The sequence below is a fragment of the Mchenga conophoros genome, linkage group LG14 (assembly GCF_057382185.1).
Source record: "Mchenga conophoros isolate Kocher_MC1m ecotype Shallow Benthic linkage group LG14, M_conophoros_male_GT1.1, whole genome shotgun sequence".
In the NCBI taxonomy this organism is placed as follows: Eukaryota; Metazoa; Chordata; class Actinopteri; order Cichliformes; family Cichlidae; genus Mchenga; species Mchenga conophoros.
In genome coordinates, this window is record NC_140539.1 from 24,644,426 (window position 1) to 24,659,914 (window position 15,489).

The 15,489-nt window shown below is 42.2% G+C and overlaps 1 protein-coding gene across 7 annotated transcripts; it reads left to right on the forward strand.

Annotated features, from left to right (window-relative positions):
* The first annotated feature begins 5,104 nt into the window (after nt 1-5,104).
* Nucleotides 5,105-14,054, forward strand: fosb (FosB proto-oncogene, AP-1 transcription factor subunit). Of its 7 annotated transcripts, none has more exons than XM_085243551.1 (6): nt 5,105-6,414; nt 6,769-6,956; nt 9,115-9,498; nt 9,864-9,971; nt 10,387-10,734; nt 10,895-14,054. In XM_085243551.1, the coding sequence occupies exons 1-6, from the start codon at nt 6,351-6,353 to the stop codon at nt 10,958-10,960; spliced, it is 1,158 nt and encodes a 385-aa protein (XP_085099677.1). In that variant the 5' UTR covers nt 5,105-6,350; the 3' UTR covers nt 10,961-14,054. The 7 variants fall into 7 exon arrangements, with proteins under 7 accessions (XP_085099677.1, XP_085099678.1, XP_085099674.1 ...); XM_085243552.1 differs by having other exon boundaries at nt 11,829-14,054; XM_085243548.1 differs by having other exon boundaries at nt 5,106-6,414; nt 9,115-9,468; nt 10,387-14,054.
* Nucleotides 14,055-15,489: the final 1,435 nt, after the last annotated feature.

Genomic DNA, 15,489 nt, shown 5'->3' on the forward strand with positions numbered 1-15,489 from the left:
GCAGTTGACAAACAGATGCACTCCTGGAAACTGCCGAGGAGATGGGGTGAATGAGGGGGAGGGAGCATGCAGAGGAGACGGATACGGTGAGGAGCAGAAGAGCAAAAGGAAAAGGGTGAGGAGCAGAGGGTGAGCAGTGTGTGGGCAGAGAGGGCCGGCGAGGTGAGGGTGATGACGGGGACACATGCAGGTTTGTATCTTCCTGACGTGTGAAGTGTACACACAGTCCTCTCTTCTGCCCCCATATCTTTTCTCTCTCACTATGTATTGGATCCCACCCTCCATCAATCCCTCTTCCTCACCCACTCACTCCCTTTATTCCTACCTATTACTGGTCCCTGAAAAAAAAAATAGGGCAGCCATTATGTAAGGAAGAGAGAAGAAGTGGGGAGGGGGGTAGACTGTGAGCTGAGGGAAAAAAACAGGGTGAAACAAAGCATTCTGGATAGAAACAAGCAATCACCGTGAGAATGAGTAGGGGGAATAATGAAGTTGGCATGCGAGCTCTTCGTGCAGGTAGAAAGACGTGTTCAGATTCACAAAAACAATAGGGGACGGGAAAAACAATTAAAACCACAGCATAACAAGTAAACGTCCTCCATAGAAAAGGGTCCAATTAGGAGAGCCTGTTAGTGTTAAATATACATAGGCAGTAATTTGCTTTTGCAGACTTATTACAGCACTAAGGAGGCTACTGGGTTACAAATGTTGCAGTTTCTGTAACATACTTATAGGTTTCATCATATTAAAGCTGACAGTCAGCACTTGAACACGTTTGGATTCGTTTCAAACCAAGCAAACCTGTCTAAATAAAATCTGCAGTCTCCTCCAGTGTGATGTCTCTACTTAAGAGGACATTTTGACATGCAAATGCAGTAAAAGCGCAGTCGTGAATAATAAAATTAATGATGGTTGAATTCGATTTCGCCGGTTCAGTTTTATTGTCGTCTCATTGTGCTGCACGCTGGCTCGCTATCACAGCCTCACAGCTTAGCGCGACTTGTGTTTTTACTACAATGTCAAAGTGTGTGCTGCGAGAAAGAAAGTGGACACATATGTAGGGAATGTTGAGTTTACATGGAAAAAAATTCTACGTTTAATGACTCAGCGCTGGCTTTAACAACAGCATTTAAGCACTGTGTTGAGGCACACAGAGTTACTTTCCACCTCTGATCTCATCATCTCTCTCTCTCTCTCACCCGCTTGCTCTTGTCCCTCCCTCTTTCTGGCACTTTGCCTCTCTGACTGGCAGCGAGCCTGTTGAAAGTAGGCTAGGATTGACGCGCTGCTTGTGTCTGAGTCACAGAGAGCTGTGGAATACTGAAACCCACTGATTGCATTTAACTTTAGGCATCCGACTCCCATGCAGTGCATGATACAATAGAGCCATCCACTCTTGTTTCTGTGCCTCAATGCTGACGTTTATGGCTGCACTTACAAGCAGAAAAAAAGAAAAAAGATTGGTCTGATGCCGTGTACAATTGCACAGATGGTTATTTAGAGGCATTTTCATCACAACGGAAAAAGTAATGTCACTCAGAACATAGTACGGCAACAGTAAAGAGACATTATCCTTGTTGTCGTTGCAAAACAGTGGTTTAGGATGGCGTGCCAAATAAAATAAAAATACAAAAAAAACAAAGGATAAAGAAAAAAACCTAAAATTTTTACATTTTCTGCCATGTTACATTAACTTCTCCCTCACACATAGCTCGCAAGCATCTCTTTAATTTATGCTTCATCATTAAGTGCTGTCAAGGCCCTGTTTTCAGGAGGTCAGCAGTGCCATGGTCAACCATAGCCCTACTTACCTGCTTAACATAGAGGAAAACAACTATATGAAGCCTGATACCACCAAGCCAGATAAAATTAAATGACGTGAAAAATTTTTTGCCTCAGAAGAGTCTGCAACCAAGGTTGTGACGCATGCACAGTCGAATGTTTTACCTTCTCCACATACCGCTCTAAATCATCCCTGTGCGTGTGTGCCGTGTAAACTCGCGAGCTTGTTACTTGTCTAATGAGCCACAAGGATTACACCATATAAACACAAGTGCACGGACATAAACAGGACAAAGGCGAGCGGCGGCGGAGATGGGAACGAGAAAGACTGGAAAAGATGCGAGTGTAAATAATCTAACTGGCTCTCCACACACGGATGTCAAGGAGGTCATGGGAATTTTCCTATTCAGTGAGCATTAACTTCATGATACAAACTGTTCATTGTGGGCTCCCTGTGGGATTATATTGTCTAATCTAAACCAAAAAACTGTGGCTGTAACATCTGCAGAAAATCAGGCACTAGTTTACCAGCAAATGTGAAGTAAAACAAAAGCCAAACAAATGTAGCGAAGACAAATCAGACACAAGCAGAGCCTGAAAAACAACATGAATACTACAGAGAGTCCAGGGAAGGTGGAGGATAACACTGAGGCAATCTTTGGCTCCTCGCAACGAGGACAACGAGTTCGTACCTCTGCTTGTAAGATACACACAAAACAGTCAGCTGTGATTAGCGGAGAAATCTCTACAAATCTTAATCATTTACTCCATTCTTTGCATGCCATCACTGAAAGAATAAACCAGCTAGTACGCAAGCCAAAGGGTGTGTGGAGGTGCAAAATAACATGACTGCTACACCACTATAAATCAAACACCAAAGTTTGCCTTAAGTCCTCTCCTTAAACTTAGGATTTATTGCAAGCATTTGGTATCAATCCATATCGTGTAGTCCTGAGTGCATTCATGATTTTTTCACTAAAAACTGCCATGACAATAAAGAAAATCTGTTAAATATCTGAAAACAGGCAGGCAGGGAACTCGTGCATCTTTGCAGAAATAAAAGTTCAAAAGTTTATGGTTTCATCTTGATTCAAATATTAATAAATTCAGGGCTCTGCGTTTTTAATTTCACCTCAAGTGCTTCAGCTAATGCAGTATACACAGGCCATGTTTACATAGGTGTGGAGGGAGACAGTAAACTTTGCCAAGAAAGAATTACTGCTGGATTTAGACGATACGATACAAGCAGCTACAGAGGCCTGAACCACCACTTTAAAGATCATGTAAGAATGAGCTTTGAGGGGTTTTTGACCTGAAAGACAAAACAGTCCTCGTCGCAGTTTAATTTTTGCTGTACCGATCGAGCCGAAACACAGAATACAGCAAAGATGAGGAAGGAAACTGTAGAGTGGCCGAAAGAAGAGCTGTGGCATAAGAGTATGAGACGCTTTGGTTGGCTGGGGGGGGAGAAATCTGATCAAATTTCTCTCAGTTAGGTGGGGGAAGCCTGTGAGAGTTATGCAATGTTGTTGGGATATGGAGCCAGAAAGGGGTGTAAACAACACCGCTCTCAAGTGGGACAGGCCTAATCGTTGCCTAGTAACAAGTATTTTGGGCCAGACCAAGCAAACATGGCCCGCCTTCCAAAAGGAAACAGGGGCTGGCCTCATGAGCACAGTGCAAGTTAGTGACTTCCCGAAAATACGCTAAGAGACAGGGGCAAGCAAAACAAAGCACGTCAGGGGCATTAGACAACACCAACCACTTTCTATTTTTTCATTTTTACCTAGCTTGGCAGGAGTCTAGACCACCGCAAGTTGTAAACACACAAACTTGCGATGAAGTAAACAGTCTGGAGGGAGGATTGCAGTCTAGAAACTCCACACCATCTCTGACTAAAGTCTAGCCGTGACTAACTATTTAGGCCCATGGAGCCTATGAAGAAACTTGTGAAAAAACTTCAGCATTAGGTTTACAACCTTTACAAATGCAACCCTACTTGATGATTAGTACACTTGGCAAAGCAAATTCCTGCTGCTCACTGATAAAGTGTTGCTGTTTTAATTATAATCTATATGATCCAAGCAACTTATTGACGCTGAGTAGATCACCTTTAATTCACTGGAATGAAAGTTAATGACCTGTTTCACAACATTATAATTAATGCATAATTAATCACTTCTGCAGGTACAGGAGTAATTACTGCCCACCTTTTGTGTAACAGTTAATGTGTTTATTGCACGAAATAAGAACTGAGGCCATACCAACTGCATATTTAACGACACAGCGACTAGCGCATGGAGTCGGGAATTTTACCGGCGACTGCTTGGACGGTATGACAGCTAGTTTAGTGATGTTGAACCTGTAACTGCCTGAGGGTAGTTCAGGCAGCACAGGGTGGAAAAGGAAGATTTAAAAAAACGGTCGTTAACGGTTAAAAGTGCGCTGAAACAACAACAGTCGCCGCACTGCTCTCTGCTCCTCTCCGCTGCTGCCACTGTTCTCTGTGCAGAAAGAATCCGGAAGCCATATTGTGTGCGGCTGCTGTCTTGTCACCCATAGCCGGTTGCCACGGAAACCGGTTGCTAAGCGGCATAACAAAAAAGACCAAATTTATACGTGCTTGCGTCAGATGCAACGGCGTATCCATGGCGACGCAACGCTACACACGTTCAGCAAACCCGTGTACAGCACATGGCCCCTGCCTCTTTTAGCACACCGTGTCTCTTTTTAACCGCTTGTTTTAGAGATTATTAAAAGTAAACACGTCTTCTTCTGTCGCTGGGAAGCATGTCTGTATTTTTAATCGGACTAGATATATGTTGTGTTAAAATAGCGGAAGCTATGTTAGTCGGCAGTGATTGGTTTCCCCGTGAATGTGGGCTGCCTTTCCTGCGTTATCAGCCATTCACCTTAATAATTCCCCATCAGGAACAATTCGCATCGACGGAGTTAGTCATCCCGGTTCAGCCGCACGGCACCGGTAGCGGCAGTCCGGATGGGACACAGCGTCCTCCGTGGATCCTCGTCTCTGACGTTGTTGCGGCGCTGACTAATAACTTGTTATCCCCAACTCTTCCCTTTTTGCTCACGCCTTTTCACACACCGACTGTATTGCCGTAGCCCTCTCGCAGCAGCAAGCCCGCCCAGTGACACTGTGTGACATCACGAACACAAAACGTAGGCCTTGTATTTCACATTTTCATTCATGATTTGACACCCCATGTTCTCGCATTTGGCCCTTGGAGCGACCCTCCTCCCCCCAAGCCAATGCCAAACTCCCACCTGCCACATTCCCACTGCTGTCCGCATGTAGGCTTTAATAATGAATCACTTTTGTGCTCGTCCCGGTGATGTTTGCAATGACAGGCGCAGATTTCCGTCACTGCTGCCCACTGTACATGTCAGAATAACACTGCTGTTTACCAACTAATGTTTATTTTTCCTTTTTTTTCTTCAGGAGGAGGAGGAGGAGAGGGGTGTGAATAAGACCGATGTTCTGACACTCTCTGAGTGCTCTCTGACTGTCCTGCCCACACTCAAATCCATAACAGATTAGGTGTATACATTTTTAAAAGTCGTAAAACCTCGCTTGGCGTCGTACCTGCCCTCGGGTTTAAGGAGTGTTCAGGCACAGAAGAAAAGGAGGCTTTCCTTTCATTAAAACATTAGGCTCACAAGCACAGAGGACTCCCGAGGGCGTGTCCTGAGAAACTTTTCAGCAGGATTTCCCTCGCATGTTGACGGGATTCCGTCCTGAGCTGCGTATTGCATAACTTAATCCATTGTTTTTCTTCTGGTGTTTTCCAGGTTACGTATTATATTGTAAATAAAGAAAATAAATGAAATAAATAAATAAAGGTTACTTATCTATCCCAGTTACAATATCTACAGAATATATATTATAGGTTTATCCGATATATAGCAGACTAATAACAATTACAATTGGGTAAATGTGCCACTGATTTCAACGTAACAAACCTTCACATTATAGGAATATTATGTATTGCTATGACTAAATAAATGTCCCAATCAAAACACACGCAAACAGAGTCCTAAATAGATACTTTCCATATTTATCACCCCCGAGCTTCTTAAAATTTCCTCTCAGAAATTGTCAGACGGTGAGAAATATCTCATGCCCGTGATATGACCAAAAAAAAAAAAAGAAAGTCTATTATTATCCGTCGACGAGGTGAGATTCTGGTCCATTTCAGTGGCAGAGGGAATCCCTCAACGTCACCAAGGATACCAAACACAACATCAGGCACAAATATGGTCATGTACGTCAGCGGAACTCCGAGGCGGGACTAGACCGTTGAAATGTCTTGCTTCTACTCTGGGCTTCATTCATAAGACAAGATCTGCTACTGTGCACCGTAATATAGCAAGCGTCCTCCGGCGTTCCGTGAGCGGACTTTATGGATGTATATTTGCACGTTTGATAAGGTCGGATAACGGAGAGCACTGAGAGGATTTACCGCTGAACCGGGGAGGACTTCTTCGCAGATTGAACTGGTAGACCTTCCTCCCCCGTCTAAAAGCGGGGAACTGGATTAAGAGTCTTCATGCAACTTTTTTGGAAAGAGACCAAGAGCGTTTCACCGGGGAATAACAAGAAGACTTACATAGGTAAGAAACGCTTACTTTTTGTGGCTGTGAGCGCAAACGGTTTGAGAGCAAAAGTCTCTTTTTGAAAGCGCACTATTTTAAAGTAGGTCGGGAGCATCTGTTCGCTTCAGACGGCTTCATAGGAGATGCTTAAAGACAGTTTTCCCTGCTGACACCGGTTTAAACGCATAAAACACGCTGCTGCAGGCCACTTATTAACCGCCTGCCATCATTTATGAGAGAACAGCCTAATTTAAAGCAAGCGCCAGCTGGCTTGTGTTAAGTGCACCGAGTTTAACATCAGTCATTCTCTCATTACAGTACCTCTCCTCCTTTAGTAATCTTCTCGTGTGTGCCGCTGCCCTGCCGCTGCAGGTGACATCGCTCTCTCTCCGGTACCTGCAGGTGTCGCGTTCTCTTTCGGCCCCCCCGGGGAGATGTACCAAGGATTTCCCGGCGACCCAGACAGCGGTTCCCGTGGAAGCTCGTCTCCATCTATAGAGTCCCAGTACCTTTCCTCCGTGGACTCCTTCGGGAGCCCGCCGACCACCAGTGCTCCACAGGTAAGTTCCAGTCAGCAGACTGGAAATGTAATGAAAACAAAAGTCGGAGAGCGTTTTTACCTCAGATTGTTTATTCGTTTAAAAATGCAATATGACTGACACGCGATCACTGGGTATGAACCTGTCATTTAATTATGATATGTGCTTTTGCTTAAACACACTCTGCATGGTGTGTCAGTTGTATAAATATACAGAATATAAACGTATTTATGGCTTATGAAGCAGTGGGCTCTGTCACCGCTAACAGAAGACCGACTACACCAAGTCAGCACATTTGGTGTATCCGGTCTTTCTGCAGTCAGAACTTAAATGACCGGGATGACTGGATGTAAATTCAACGTCTGTGTGTTGACTGTAGCCCCGGTGGCGGCGTTGACAACGTGCTCAGCGCGGTTGACAGCGCTCTGGAACTCTCCGACGTAAGTGCCGCAGCCCCGCCCCTTTGCCCCGCTTCTCTCCTTCCACTCGCTCCGCTCTCCTCTCGCCGTGACGTAAATGCCCGTTCTATTTTGGAGTGCTACGTCGCGTTGCCAAGGGGAACACCGGGGGTGTGAGGGAGGAGGAGGAAGGAGGCGGGAGAGACGCCGTTTAGAGAAAAACGATTGGTGGAGGCGGTCGCTCTCAGAGCCGTCGGTCCAAACGTCTGAACGCGCTTTCAAATGAATATTAATGAACGGCGATACTCCCCCGAGTATGAAATATAAAATACCAGCGACAGATTTGAGCTTTCCACGACTATTTTTAGACATGGGCGCAGAGGAAAACTTAATTGCCCGTCTTTTTTATTTTAACAATAAAAACACCTACAGTCGTAAATTTCAAGTTTTTTTGTTGTTGTTTTTTTTGCTTAAAGTTAAACAAAACATCCTTGAACACCCTTTTAATTCAAATTCTCTATATAATGAGAAATCCAAGGCTGCTACCTTAACACGTTTTGGCTCCTACCTTTACAACAAATAGCATTTCTCCACTCTTTGGTAAATCCCACGGAAAAGGTGGTTAAATGAATATCAAGAAATGGAAACAAGTCAGAAACTGGGTCTAGGTAATATAGGCCTACAACAGGGGTGTAAAACAGAAGACCCAAGTGCCAGAAGTGGCCACAAAAGTTTTTAATCTGGCCCACTTGACAGCTTTGGAAAATGTGAAGGAGTGCATAAATTTTAGATTTTCTGCTGTATTTTTTTTTCATAGGTTTTATGGCTTTTGTACTTCTCCCACGGCTATTTATACTTCACCAAAGTAGTAACAGATAAACAGCTAAATGGCAGAATGTTCCTGTTTTTTCACTGTCTACTATAGAAATGCATGATTTATAAAGTAAGTTTACAATAGAAAAAATAAATAAATAAAAAGAGGACATTCTGTCTGTCAACTAACAAACATTTCCAGCTTTATAATTGCAGGACAGTCTGCGTAATGAGCTAACAGAACTTCTTCCTTAATTTTACAGATTTATTTCTTACAATTTAAGCCCCAAGTGGAATTTCTCTATCATCTAGAAAAACTGAGTCATATCATCTAAAACTGCACTTGTTTTTCTTATATTAAAATATTTCAGGGGTTTAATGTATGATTAAATGTCTGTGGGCTGCATGTGGCCCACAATGTGAAATGAGTTTGATACCCCTGGCGTAAAATGTCTGATCACTAAGGAGTCTTAAAACTGTATCACGTCAGGTAGCCTAAACCTTTCTTTATGTAATTGTTAACATAATGGGTCCAGGCATATTAAATTATTAATGTTAATATTCTTCTTTCTGTTTGTGGCAGCCTAGCATGACTTTCCTAGTATATGATAAATACTAGTATCTCTTCAGCTGTTGTTTTATACATTCAGCCACATTCGGAGCAGAGGGTTTTTCACACCTTGTTGTAGTTTATCTACAGTCAGATGAGAATAGCAAACAGATACAAATAGTTTTAGGTGAAATCTGAATTTAAATCATTTTACACTTTAAAGCAGATCTTTATTGCAGCTGATGAGAATTTCAGTGCATGTTTGTACTAAATGTATCCGGTTTGCTACAGTGATCGGACTGATGCACAGATCCCAGCTTTTTTTTCTGGTTTTTCTGTATCTGTCTGTATTTTTTTGCTGCTCTACCTGATCTGAGCTCTGGTCCATAAAACTTAATTGTCGACATCTCCTCCTCAGGAGTGTGTGTCAGCAAGTGCTGGCTTGAGCATTGTGGGCAGCGGGCCAGGGACAAGTGGTGGAGGTGAGATGCCCGGTTCATTCGTGCCAACCGTCACTGCCATCACCACCAGTCAGGACCTGCAGTGGATGGTACAGCCAACCCTCATCTCATCCCAGGCTTCTGGACAGAGTGGCTCCACCGGGACCACGACCATGACCCAACCAGCTTCACTGGTTGATCCGTTTGACATGCCAGGCCCGAGTTATTCCTCGGGATCTGGATTCACCCCACCGAGTTCAGACACTCCAGGGCCAGCAGCTGGCCCTGTCCGTCAGTCCAGAGCCCGAACTCGGCGTACACGAGAAGAGTCTGTGAGTGAAGATGGAGATGTTGGTGTGTTAGTAAGTTTGCGTGCTTGAATGGTTTGTCTGTTGACCCTCGCATGTTATACATGCACTGCAGGTATATTGTTTACGAGGAAGCCAGTAAAGGTAATAACGCTGTGTCTGTAATGTTAAGCAGTGGTGTGTGCTAACACTAATGGGTGGGTGGGTAATTAATTGGTGTATTTGGTGTTTGCTTTGGTATTTTCTCATTTGCACAAACCTACTAAACGGCAGAAGGCTAGTTCACTGTTCAGGCACAAGCAACTTTTATCTGTCAGCTGTGATTAAATGTAGCTTTATTTGGTGTTTTTAAGCTAAATTAGTCAATTAAAATAGCCAGTGTTTTTTTTTAAGCTAATCTGTATTCTTCCTTATCTTAGCTAACACCCGAGGAAGAAGAAAAGAGACGTGTTCGTCGAGAGAGGAACAAGCTGGCTGCTGCCAAATGCCGAAATCGCAGACGAGAACTTACAGACAGACTGCAGTCGGTGAGCCTGGCCCTGTTCTTGCTTTCAGAGCGAATGTTGATGATAATTGCATATTTTATGTTACCTCCCATAGCATCGTGTGGTGGGGTAATAAATGCTTGCATGTGTGTACAAGAGAGAGGATTATGGTAATGGGTGTTTAGCTGCAGCGAAGACAATTACAGTCCTCAAAAGAGACTATTGTACTTTTGGTAGTTAAGGCCTAATTAACATACTCTTCTATAAGCCACCTTGCATATACAGCTGTAGGGGAAGCAGGGAGGTATTTCTACTGGAATAAACACAAAGAAGATTGGCATACCTAACACTCCTTTCTTCTATCTACTGCACATCTTCTTCCCATTTCACCCACCTTTGCCTTGTTCCCGTCTCCTTCTCCCCCATTTTTTCTTTCATCCTCTGTACCAACCCACAGGAGACAGACGTACTGGAGGAAGCAAAGGCAGAACTGGAGGCAGAGATCTCAGAGCTACAGAAGGAGAAAGAGCGCTTGGAGTTTGTGCTGGTGGCTCACCAGGCAAACTGTAAGATCCCATACCAGGACCAGCCTCAGCAGGGCTCAGCACAGCTGCCTCCAGTGCAGTCCCAGCTGCCTCCCCAGGCCTTACAACCGCCTGTCTCCATTGTGGGCTTGACTGTGAAGGAAGACTCTTTCTATCTGCCTCCTGCCTACACAGCCCATCCTGCCTCCACACAGTCCCAGCCTCCGGTTCAACAGCAGCAGCAAGTCCAGCAGCAGCCTCAGCCTGGAATAATGCAGGAGGTAGAGTTCTCTAGTTCTTTTTATGGCTCAAGCGAGCCAGCACCTGGTGGGCCATGCCTTATGGTCAACGACAGTGGTGGTGGTGGTGTTAACCATGACGATGCGGCCATTGGCAGCTACAACACCTCATACACATCTTCATTTGTGTTCACCTACCCAGAGGGAGCCTGCGGGGTCAGTGCCAACCAGCGGAACAGCAGTAGCGAGCAGTCGTCTGATTCTCTGAACTCGCCTTCTCTGCTGGCGCTCTGACTGACCGACAGACACACGCATACACATGTTAACACACATGCACATTATTCTCGCTGGAAGTAGAGGCTGAAGTACACGCACAGTACCGATCAGCCTCACCGATTGAGAAAAAAAATAACAACAAAAACAACCAATGGTTTACATCTGATTGGATTATGAGTTTACACATTCTGAAATGTATCCTAATTAAGAGCCATACAAATAGTTGCACATTAGGTCTAACCTTTAACATTCACTATATTTTAGTTTTCTATTACACTCGCAACTGGACATTATGGGTGAATAAAACTGGGTTACGAAAACTGAGTCCAAGTTGCCAATCTTAAGTTCTGTGGCTTAACAGATTAATTCACAGTGAATTCTCTTAAGCTTGTACTCTGACTGAGTAAGAAACAACACGATCACTCCGACAAGCACAAGCGCCCCTAACTTGTTCCCTCTGTCGGTTGCCCCTCTTCCAGTGCTCCCATCCTTTTCCATGCTTTTCTTCCTCTCGCTGAATGTATTTGTGCAAATCTGAAATAGGGACGAAGGACGCTCTGTTCAGGTTTTCTTCTCGTGGGAGACAGGCTGCTGATCTCTCGCTCACCTCTAACTGTTCATCTGCTCGACTTCCCTCTGCTTCTTCATTTGCTGTTTGGACTTGGCAAGTTAAGGATCTGAGTGTCACAGCCCGCCACTAAATCTTGTGCTTTTTCCTTCTCTCGTTTTTTCTTTTTCTTTTTTTTTAACAAAAAAACCACAAAAAAAAAAATCTTCTGACATCTGCCTACCTGCTGTGCGACCCATCTCTACCCATCTCTGTTTTCTCCTCTTCTGTCTCTTTCTCCTTCTCTCTGAAGTCTTCGACCCCCGAGAGCCCGAAGACACCCTCCAGCCCTTGGGACCTTGAGTGAAAGCCGGCTCAACTAACATGCCCCCCTTTGAACCCTGTCATACAAGGACATGGACGCAAGCCCAACCAAACGGAAGAGTCTTTTCTTGGAGCACGTTGCTCAAATCCTTACAGTGAACAGCAGCTAAATACTCTGAACACGCACACAGACGCATAATTGATGAACAAACACATGCAAAAAAAAAAAATGCAAGATGGATGCCACTGTCTTCTGCTGAGCCATTTTTCATGTTGTTCACACAATGAAGATTAGACACACCAGTTGTGAGGATATAGAGAGACTTAAGGAATTAAGGAAGCAAGCAGGAAAGGCTCTGAGGGAGTCCGGATAGAGGATGGCTTTCATTTTAACGACGGATTTTTGTGACCAAAAATTTTAAAAAAAGGAAACAAAACAAAACAACAACAGAAAAAAAGAATAAAAAAACAAATAAAACACACAGAAAAAAAATCTTCTCTTGCCAACTGTGTGGAAGGGTGACCTCAGTAAAAACACCTCCATACCACAGAGCCTCATCGCCCTGGGCCGACATGCGTATATTCACGCCATCGCTTTCAGCAACTGAAGATGTTTGCTGCAGCGCACCAGCTCAGAGTTTTTCTCACACTCATTCAGATGTGAACCGATGCCTTTATTTAGAGGAGAGACTTTTTCTTTTTTCTTTTTTTTTCTTTTTTGGGGATAGTGATTCAGACAACCTCTAAACATTGGGCTCAGTGGTCTCTGTACCTCCTCTGTTCTCTAACGGGGATGAGGCGGAGGTGCGTTTATTGTGAGTGCGTCCACTCTGAGGCACCTGGCCCGTTTATTTCTTTCTTTATTGAGGTTGACGGGGCCAGTGAGCACAAAAGCAAGACCTGGAAACGAAAGGGGAGAACGTGTGGGCTGTTGTTTTGGAGTAAAGCGTCCTTTCCTTTGCCTGTGAATTTGTAATTTTTTTTTCCCTGTATGTTTGAGTAAGAACCGTTATATATTTTAATGTTTATATTTGTTTGTGTGTTTAATTGTTTTGCATTGACCTCCGCTTTCTCCTGTACTGTTAGCGTTTATTATTATTTTTGTATGTTTTGTCATTTTAAGTGGGAGATTTCTTCACAAATGTTCCTATTATATCTGCATACTTATTGTTTCATTATCTTATTGTATTTTTTTTCATTTGGCAACTTTGGAGGCATGCTGTGCACTACGAGGAAAAAAAATTTAAGTCCATACCCATCTACATAGTTAAAGGTAACATGTATATATATAAAAGTATATATACCATGATGTATGAATGTCTGTAGATCTAAATGGGATATTTTTGTCAATGAAGAAGAAGATAAAATAGTAAAATCAATATTTTTCTAAATGAACAAACATATATATATATATATATTATAAAGTACTGCCCTGTCCCTCAACATGAAGCACGATGTCACTGCCTCTGTCAATGTGTATTTATGTTTTATAAACGATATAAAGCACTATCCGAGTTACATTAAATGTATGTTTATAATGACAATGATGTTAGAAGGTTGTGGTAATGCCTTTGTTTTGTTTGTGTTTTCCTCTGTGAGGTCTGTCCCAAAGCTACTGACACCTTAACGCCACTTGCTCCTTAGCAGAAAACGAGGGGGAAAAAAGTGATTGAATGTCAATGCGCATATTAAAAGTGTAAGTGTTCAGATGAAAACGTGATGATTAAACTGTTTGATTTGTAAGGCCAAAGTATTTCACACCCAGTGTAAACATGCCACTCAGTGGCGTTCGCATTTCCGATAAAAAGTGTTTGAAGCATAACTGCAGCCTTGATTGATGGGCGTCATCATGTTAAAGCTGATCCACTGGTATACTCGACAATACATGTTGCCTGTCTGAGATTAAAAAAAAAAAACAACCAAAAATCAATTGTTGTTATTGCTGGATGAGAAGCTTTATTTTTCAACTAATAAACATGTTTATTCCAAAAAGAAAAGAAATTGCTGGTTTAATGGTATAAATCTTTGCTAAATAGTGGCTCTGGGTGGTCAGAAAATGGGCAGACCTCATGTTTTTTTTGTTTTGTTTTTTAAATGTTGTATAAGGACTGTGTTTGTACAGATGTTGGAGATGCCTTTTTGATCTCTATCCAAATGCAAATGTGATGAGAATATGTTCTGGTGTCAGAATGAGCATAAAACATATTCAATAGTTCTCATGTATATAGATTTTTGTGGTGCTACTTATACTAGACTACAATGATGAGACCGTTGAGCGGTGGAAAAGTCACCGAAGGTCCAGACAAATGAAAACGCTGGTTGTCTCATCAGAATTTTGTATTCTGAACGAAAGCTGATAACAGTGAATTCGATGCAGCTGAAGCTCTGAATACTCAGTAATAGTTTAATATCAACTGCCTGTTCCATCTCCAAGTGTGGAAAAATAGATCTCAGAGGGCCCTTGTACTGTACCTGCATTCCACACTTACATCTCTGATCATCACACAACATATTAGACTCATTCTTTAATGAAATTTGTTTGCTTTGGATTTAATTGAAATCGTTTTTATTTTTCCTTTGATAATTGTGAGGTTACAATAACAAATGGGTTGCTCGTAAATTGGAAAAGGTGACACAAAAGGACGAGAAGAAATATCCAGCTGTGCGATGGCTATGTTAGCATTAACTGAAAACAAAAAAGAGTTTTCTTATTTTTCTATGATGAGGTGAATGTTTCTATGTATTTCTATTTTTCCACAATTCCCATATGAGCTCCAGTTTCATATCATCTGTTATGAAATGCAATATTATTATCCTCTTGGATGAACATAATGTAGCAAATTACACAGTGATCAAACTGACTGCTACTATATGTCAAGTGTGATGATGTATTGCTTTAATTAACACGTTTTCTTACAGTATTAAACGTTATCCTTATTGTTTAAAATAACATCTAGTGTGAGACAAACGTCACAGAGAATGTATCAAAAAATCTATAATTTTTTATTTATATATTGATGATACATAAAGATTAAAGTTATAGAAAGCCACTGCTTTTATCAACATCTTTTCTTGTTTTTTAAATAAACCCTCATACTATTTTCTGTGAGTGAAAGTTACAGTTTTGGAATACATAATAAATATGGGTACAGAAGTGAAGGGCATGAAGAAATTCTATGAAAGATGTAATTAAAGATACATGGATTATTACATAATGTGCTCATGAAGGTGCTCTGATATCAAATTATCAACTGGTCTATTTTGTAGTCCATTTACATCACCCTAATTTATTCTGTACGTCACAAAAATGTAATGTTTACTTATTTTTACAGCCTTATTTTCATTTTTTTTTAAATCTTGGAAGAGTACAAAAGTGTATGACATATTTTCCGTGTCACTTTTGCGGTCTCTGCTCTGTGAGCTCCTGTGTCCGTTATTCCACCTCTGGCTTTGCCATCTTAAAAAAAAAGTTTACATTATGTTTTTTTTTTTCCTCATTTTCTAGACTATGAGAGCTGGGTGAGCTGTCTCCTTTAATGATGGTTTGGCTAAATGCCTTACATTTTTCCAGTTTATGAAGAATTGCATAAATAACATATCTTGAGGTGCACTTCTCTTGTGTTTTTTTACACTTGTTTTGCTCTTTTTGA